Source organism: Ovis aries, chromosome 1 (assembly GCF_016772045.2).
Source record: "Ovis aries strain OAR_USU_Benz2616 breed Rambouillet chromosome 1, ARS-UI_Ramb_v3.0, whole genome shotgun sequence".
Classification (NCBI taxonomy): Eukaryota; Metazoa; Chordata; class Mammalia; order Artiodactyla; family Bovidae; genus Ovis; species Ovis aries.
In genome coordinates, this window is record NC_056054.1 from 122,292,583 (window position 1) to 122,301,093 (window position 8,511).

General features: G+C 43.9%; 1 protein-coding gene across 1 annotated transcript; it reads left to right on the plus strand.

Moving 5' to 3' along the window:
- The first annotated feature begins 1,341 nt into the window (after positions 1–1,341).
- Positions 1,342–8,287, plus strand: ATP5PO (ATP synthase peripheral stalk subunit OSCP). Its single transcript, NM_001165889.2, is given in 7 exon segments — positions 1,342–1,410; positions 2,777–2,827; positions 3,748–3,858; positions 6,034–6,163; positions 6,852–6,964; positions 7,735–7,821; positions 8,106–8,287. Coding segments are annotated over 7 exon segments (642 nt in total). The 5' UTR covers positions 1,342–1,374; the 3' UTR covers positions 8,220–8,287.
- The last annotated feature ends 224 nt before the right edge of the window (positions 8,288–8,511 follow it).

Here is an 8,511-nt window from a genome sequence, read left to right on the forward strand (position 1 = left end):
AACTCCAACCATGCTCCGACTGCAAACTCTCTTCCTTACAGAAAGAAAAATGACCAGTCCAAGTTGGAGAGACCTGGGTTCGATCCCTGGGTCGGGAAGATCCCCTGGAGAAGGAAATGGCAACCCACTCCAGTACTCTTGCCTGGAGAATCCCATGGAGGGAGGAGCCGGGTGGGCTACAGTCCATGGGGTCGCAGAGTTGGACACGACTGAGCGACTTCACTTCAAGTTCGATGCATGAAACAGGGCACTCAAAGCCAGTGCGCTGGGACAATCCAGAGGGATGGGATGGGGAGGGAGGCGGGAGGGGGCGATCGGGATGGGGGACACGCGTATACCTACGGCTGACTCATGTCAATGTAGGGCAAAACCACCACAATATTTTAAAGTAATTAGCCTCCAAATAAAATAATTAATTTTAAAAATAATGTTCTATTTATGGGGGAAATGCGTTGAAAATAGGTTTTTATGAATGCAGAGAAACTAGCCAAAGCTAGTGTTGGGTTCTCAGTTTCAATGTCACACTTTACTCAAACACCAGTTCTACTTTTAGGTCTGCTGCTGCTGCTGCTGCTGAGTCTCTTCAGTCGTGTCCGACTCTGTGCGACCCCAGAGATGGCAGCCCACCAGGCTCCTCCGTCCCTGGGATTCTCCAGGCAAGAACACTGGAGTGGGTTGCCATTTCCTTCTCCAATGCATGAAAGTGAAATATGAAAGTGAAGTCGTTCAGTCGTGTCTGACTCCTAGCGACCCCACGGACTGCAGCCTCAGCTAATTACTCTGCCCTACCCAGAAGGAAGTATTTAATCACCAGAACCTCAAGCGTCCGCACAAACCAAGGGGGTCAATGTTGTACTCAGGAAGATGGGGTGGACTGGGGATCGCTGTCAGCAGGAGCAGTCACGGCCCAAGTATTAGGCGTGTAGGGTCCGCTGCCTGAGCCGCAAAGCTGCGTATACAGCATATAGAGAGTGCAAGGACCTGCACTTGATACACACTTTGGCCTGGTAGGAAGAAAGAGTAAACATGCTAATTATGCTAGTGATGAATGTGAAACGGAACAAATGCCACCCTACTTAACCAAATGGAAAGTTAAAACTAGGGGCAATAACTCTATTCTACACTAAGGGCCACGAGGTAACTCAACAATCTCCTTTCCAGGTGCTATCCGAGCCCTCTAGCCCCCACCCCCACCAGCTCTGAGGACCACTCGCTTCTGAGGACTACAACTCCCAGCCTGAGGGAGATCCCCGCGCATGCGGCCTGACGACCTACGCCTACATTTCCCAGCAGGCTGAGCTGCTACGCTGACGCACGCGTGCGCTCTCGGTCTCTCTCGCCGACTCGGGTTTGACCTACAGCCGCCAGGAGAAGATGGCCGCGCTAGCAGTGTCCGGGCTGTCTCAGCAGGTGAGAGGACGGAGGTCCTGAAAGCCAGCGGGAAGAGCCCTCCTGGAGTGACCAGCACTGGACCCCCTAGTCCCACAGTTCCAGGCCACACCTGGGGAGCGTAGCGGCCATTCAAGGTCGTGCGGCCGGGAGAGTGGGGGCGACGCTGGGCGGCCCTGTTTTCCCCCGACCCCTCCTTTCCACGGGATGCGCGCGGGACACAGTGGACGCTGGACGCTCGTTTCTAACCTTGCCGTCCTCCGAGCACTGCCCCGGAAAGGAGCTGGTTGAGAGACCCAGGAGAAGGGGGATCTATCTTTGTCGTTGTGATTAAACAACTACTAGTATTACTGGGTCAACAGTAATAGTAAAGAATATTTGTAAAACATGTTTTACATTTTTAATGAAGAAAATGAGGTTGGAAAGTTTAAATGACTCGTTTTTGACTGAGTAAGGGGTAGAACTGAGATTCGAACCCACAGAGTCACAGACAAACTTGTGCTCTTCATGTTTCACGATGCTTTATGTATATATATCATGACACCTTGCACCTTCCGTAAGTTTTCCCTAGGTGTTATATAAAGTCCTTTAACCCGCTCAGCTGTATAGTACACTCTGGAATTATTTGAAGGTGACCTATACCCTTGCGGGTGCTTTTTTAAACTCTAGATTCCAACTGTTGATAGACAAGATACCATTTTAACAATGTCAAGGTTAGTATCTTAGTAGGCAAGATACTGGGGCCTGTTCTCACATAAAACTGCTGGAGTAGCCAGAGAATTCATCTTCAGGTACCTTTTGGAGTCTTAAGGTATCTCTCTCGCAGATAATGCCTGGAATCGTCCCACTTGTTACTGGAATCATGCTCCGCGGTAGTAACATAAATGCTGAAAAATCTTGTCAGTTTTTGTTTTGTTTTGTTTTTAAGACTTACTTCCTGAAACTTGGGCTTCCCTGGTGGCTCAGTGGTAAAGAACCTGCCTGCCAATGCAGGAGACATGGGTTCCATCCCTGGGTGGGGAAGATCCCCTGGAAAAGGGAATGCCTACCCACTCCAATATTCTCACAGGGGGGAAATCCCAGGGACAGAGGAGCCTGGTGGGCTACAGTCCATGGGGTCACAGAAGAGTCACACACAACTGAGCGACTAAACATTTTCTCAAATTTAGTGTTTCCTCTCCCATACTCGTGTGCCAGCCTCATAGTGGGAAGGCAGTTTTCCCACTCGGCCTGGAATGACTCTTCAGTGGGGAAATTTACTCCTGGGTGATGAAGAGCAGCTCAGCCTCATATAATCTATGTGATGATATAAGGAAACGTAAGAAGTGAACCATTTACTTTTTTTTACTATCAGTAATCTCATTCAGTCTTTCTCTTTGTGTTCAAGGTGCGATGCTTCAGTACATCTGTGGTCAGGCCGTTTGCCAAGCTTGTGAGGGTATGTCAGCTTATTTTTCTGTAATTGTAAAGCAAATAAATGTATGTGGTTTCAGACAACCGTAGATTTAGGTGTGGATTTTGTACAGTTAACACATCTTTTTGCATGATTTGTGGTCCCCAGATATGCTGAGAAGTGGGGGAGCTAGGGAACAGAAGAGTGTTGAATGCCTGCCATGGAAAAGGCCCATGAAAAAACCTTTTAAGTTGGAGAATTTCTTACAGTAACAGTGAGGGGGTAGCCAGTCTTCCCATTTTACAAAAGAGGAGGGGTTATTCAGCTTAGTCTTTGAGACAGAAACTAAATCTTGCTCATTAAAAACCTAAGCTTTTCCAGTACAATCACACAGTACCACTAAGCATATGTAGTCATACATTGATGATAATGTAAAAAGCCTGTAATTCACTGTAAAAAATAATTCAAGCATCAGGCACTTAGTAAATTGCTAAAGGGCTCCATTAAACTGAACATTTATGTAAGGGAAATTTGCAGTATTGCTATGAAATGTATAAAATCGTGCTTGTATGTGTCATAAACACCTGTTTTCCGGCTCTAACGTGTTCAAAACTGCCTTCTATCCGTGTTTAACACCACCTAAACTTGGAACTAAGTAGTTACTGAATTCAAAGGAATCCTGTTTATCTCAAAATTAGCACGGTTGAATTTTCTGTAGAATGGAAAGGGACTTTAGACACCATGTTTTCTAAGCCCCTCATTTTAAGAAGAGGAACTGAAAGCTCATAGATGGAGTGACAAGGCCAAGGAAACATCCCTTATTGGTTTGAGAATTGTCATTCAGGGTAGCATTTTATAATAATTTTAAAATTATAAATATTTCTGCTTTTGATACCATGATATTGTCTTAACTGATTTTCCTTTTCTCTTCTTCCCTTACTCCACCATTGTTGTTTTTTTTTAAGCCACCTGTTCAGATATATGGCATCGAAGGTCGCTATGCCACAGCTCTTTATTCTGCTGCATCTAAACAGAATAAACTGGAGCAAGTAGAAAAGGAATTGTTGCGAGTAGGAGTAAGTAGCTTTCCTGTTCATCACTTATTAAGTTCTCATTGTATAGTTTTCCTTAGGTCTTTGACTGTGCATCCTTAATGAAGTATATCCTAAGAGGAAAAGAATTGCAAACAAAGGAAAAGAAGAAGACATTTCCCATAATCATGTTGATAGTTATAATACTGGGTAAAATTGTTCTGAACCTATTTATAATAGGTACATGTAAGAATGTTAATGATAGGAACCGAGATTTTTGGGGCTCAAGAGAAGAAATAGAAAATCAGTGAAAATAGAAAATTTAAGAAACAACTGCCATGTCAAAGGAGGGTTAAAAATTACCTTGAGAATTTATGCTTGTATTACTTGGTATTTCCAAAATAGGCTTCAGGATATATTATGATCTTGTTTTACTGGGAATTTATTTTCCTTTTGAAGTCTTTTCCTCAGTATCAGTTGTTATTTTATTCCCAAGATGTGAGGGAAAGTGAGCAGAGCCCACTGGACAGCACATTAGCAAAGGTGCCCGAGGTGCAGGACGATAGCAGAACTGACGGAGGAAGCCCAGGAGACTGCAGGGGAAGCTGATTTTTATTTATTTTTGTAAACATGAAGAGTACATGAACTAACAGAAGCCTGCAGTGTGGCTTAAATAGGAGAATCACCACTGCAGGTTCCCTGGGTCGTCTAATAGTTAACAAGTTGCTCCGGGTTTTGTCGCTTCCCCTTCTTTTACTTTCTAGTCGCCACCCCGAGTTTGTTTTTGTTTGTTGTGCGTTTTTAGTCTTAGAAGGGGGAAAGCCCTCACAGACCAGCTGTATGGAGCAATATACTTGGGCGTTTTGTGCATTGTTTCATTTTGAGCTTTTGTGGGAGCTTCTGTCCTAATGCTCAGTAACTCTAGCTCTGAATCCCTCCCTCTGTCCAGTTATCCAGTGCGCTCGGTCTTCGTTGGTACCTCTTAGGATCCTCACAGACCCAGCAGCCTGACTTGGAGATACTTCTGGGCTGGGGTAGCTGGAGTCTTCAGGGTCGCCCAGGCTTTTGGGGAGATGATGGTTCCTGCCCTCTGCTGTCGCACACACCCCTCCTAAACCTGTGGTGTTCATAAGCGAGACAGTGCCAGGCTTGTGGGCCTTAGAATGGGGTTTAATTAAAACTGAAGTCCGTTAAGCTGTGGAGACATACAAAGGAGCCAACCTTAAGACTCTTTATGAAACAAAATCAGCCATTTTTCTGCACCAAGAGGAAAAGGTGATGCTGCCAAGGTGTCGCTAACGGTCTGTGGATGACGCAGCAGAAGCGGTTAGAGACCTGAAACCCGGATAGCTCCGACTTCAGAAAGCCTGTCATTTGTATAAGCCAGCAGTTTGTATGTGAAAACCTTGTTGGAGGGGGGGGGTCACTCGAGTTGAAGTTATAACATTAGATGGCAGTGTAGGCACATAGCTAGGATCAGAGGCAGAAATTGTCCAGGAGCCCAGGAGAAGGGTTGATTGGAAGGTTAGTGGAGGTGTGTGCCCAAGAGATACCCACATGGAAACAGCGGTTGGTTTGCTGGAGCTCTGGCTTGACGCTGAGGGGAGCAGACTGCTGGAAGCTGCCCGTGGTCCCGGGCCTGACGTTTGTGATGTAGTGTGACGGCGACAGTCGTCTCTCTCGTGGTTGTGGCACTCTGATTTGTTTGGCCGTTGTTCCTCCCTGGAAGCACCAGAGTTCCCACCCAGCGCTGGGTTGATTTTCACGAGCTCTGGGCAGCTGGCCGGAATCCGGAACAGCCTTAGAGGGAGAGGCCCCTGAGGGAAAAGCCAAGGGGCCGCCTGCACTCCGTGCATCTTGTTAAGTCTGCGTTGTGTGTGGGCATCACTGGCATCCTCTTAGCAGGGGAAAAACCAGAGTAATACCCACAGTGGATAATTACAATATGCCGCAGATCCAGTCTCGTGGCTGCTTAGTTTTTTAAAAATTATCTCTCCTGAAAAGCAAAAATGAACTTCATTAGAATGGTCTTAAATATTTTCACAAAATACTGTATCCTGTGTAAAATTATCTGTGGTGCATTCCTAAAGGCAAAAATTTATTTGACTAAACTTTTCTAATTTTATTCATGAAATACATGATTCATCAGAAAGTGTGTGTACAGCAGCTGGGATCATTTATGTTCTAAAGAGTCTAAGAAATTATTTTTGGTCCTTTTAGCAAATCTTGAAGGAACCCAAAATGGCTGCTTCTCTTATGAATCCCTATGTAAAGCGTTCAGTTAAAGTGAAAAGCCTAAATGACATGACAGCAAAGGAGAAATTCTCTCCTCTCACGTCCAACCTGATCAGTAAGTATTAGTTCTTTCATTGAAGTCTCTGAAAATTCTGCTCCTGAAACTGTGATCCCTAGACAAGGAACACCACCAGCCTTTGGCAGTGTAGAATCTCATTGCCCCAACCTGCTAAATCAGAATCTGCATCTTAACTGGCTCCCCGAGTGAGTTGCTTGCACGGATAGTTGGGGGAGTACTGTCTGAAGGGTATTAAGATGCAGGAATGTCTCAGTGCAGTTTCACCCCTTGGAGGAGGCCAGTGGGATTCCTACCAAGAAAGTGGTTTATAGCCAGTGGCTGTGTCTCTGTCCTTAAAGACATTTGCATTCTTTGGTACATTTTAATTGTTTTTCAAATCCCTTGATCACTCAGAATCCAAAGAAAATGTGTAGTGAATATAAGTATGTTAATTTGGGGATTCGTGGCATAAACCTGAAAATCAGATTTCAAGCTCTGATGAAGAAATCTATTGCAGATTCATTTAAGACACACACCCCTTTACAAATTTACGTCCTTGTTGGTGCAGTCTTTTTTTAAAAAAAAAAATTTGAATATTCTTTTTACATAACAAGTTGCAGCAGCTTCTCCAGCCACATCCTTAACTGACATTGAATATAGTATTTTAAGGCCACATCAGTTTGCGTTTGAGGTGCATATACTGCTTGTTGACTATGACTTAAGTGAAAAACGTTCACTTTCCCAGATTTGCTTGCTGAAAACGGTCGCTTGAATAATACCCCTGCGGTGATTTCCGCATTTTCTACCATGATGAGTGTCCACCGTGGAGAAGTACCATGCACAGTTACCACTGCGTCTGTAAGTAATGAGTTGTTGCCACTGCATTTGTCTTGACTTTCCATTTTGTAGAACAAAAAGAAAAAGGCTAAAATCAAGAAATCGGGGAGCCTGGCATGCTGCAGTCCATGGGGTTGCAGAGAGTCAGACACAATAGTCACCATTTATTGAAACACAATGTGCTGGGCACTTTATAATTTTTTTTCTTAATGTCAATGGTCTGCGTGAAGCAGAAGTGTTGTTACCCTTGTTTTACTAATGAGGAAACCGAGGCCCAGGGAAAGTAAGCTGCTTGCTGGAGGTCACAGAAGGTGGAGCTGGGATTTGAACCACAGTCCTGTCTCCCAGTAGTCCATGTTCCTTAAGTGGCACTACCTCCCTGGAATTAGTTTCATTGTTGTCCAGTGTACAGTGGAATACATTGTATTTCCATTGTATTCTCTTTGCATTGTAGTTCATTGTAGGAGAACAGTCTGTTGGGCTTAGTTACCTACCAAGCATGGTTGAGTTACTTGGGGTATGCAGCACCTGATCTTACCTAGATGAGTGTTTCTAGTGCTTAAGAGATTTTAACTCTCCAGAAGAGCATAACCGATGGTGCTCTTGTGAGGCAGGCTTTCACATGCCCGAGACCAGCACTGATGAGTGACTCTTGGGGTGTGACTCCAGAATGGGTCCCCAGATACCGAACACAGGAATTCACACGGCCTGTCTTGGTGAAATGTTCTCAGAGGGATATTTTTCTCTCCTCCTACTTTATCTGAATTTAAGGATGTTTTGTCCTTTTCTAGCCTTTAGATGAAGCCACTCTGACTGAATTGAAAACAGTCCTGAAGAGCTTCCTGAGTAAAGGCCAGGTTTTGAAATTGGAAGTTAAGGTAGGTTTTTAATTGTGTACAATACATTTCCTCGGGTTTGGCACTTAAAATGGAGTGGAAAGGGAGAGCAGATTGTGTAAAACTTTGCCTATAGTAGAACCTTTCTGTTTATTTTCAATATAGATGATTACTGAGTCCATTCACAATTTGGCTTCTTTTTCCAGATGTAATTATTACATGTTACAATTCCATAGCACATAGACTTTTCAGAGCACTTTTTTTATCTTGCTTTTTCATTAATGAAATAGAGTATTTTCACATTTCCAACCTATTTTCTTTCCTAGATTGATCCATCAATCATGGGTGGAATGATCGTCCGTATTGGAGAGAAATACGTTGATATGTCTGCAAAAACCAAGATTCAGAAGCTGAGCAGAGCAATGCGGGAGATTCTGTAAAAGTGTTGATTTTCTGAAAGTGAGAATTCTTAAACTTGGAGCGACAATAAAATGCTTCCTGAACAGGATGTACTATGTTTATTGTCTTTTAAAGGGGAAATACAGGGAGCCTTATTTTTTATTTCTTTCTCTCAGGATCCCCTTAAAGGTTAAAATGCCCTTTGAAATTTAGTTTTTGTCAATTATTCTTAGAAATTGGAAGCTTATATATAGGAAAAAACAGCCTTAGGAAAAAACAGCCTTAGGAAAAAACAGCCTTCATAGCAGGCACTATTAAGTGCTTCACTATCTC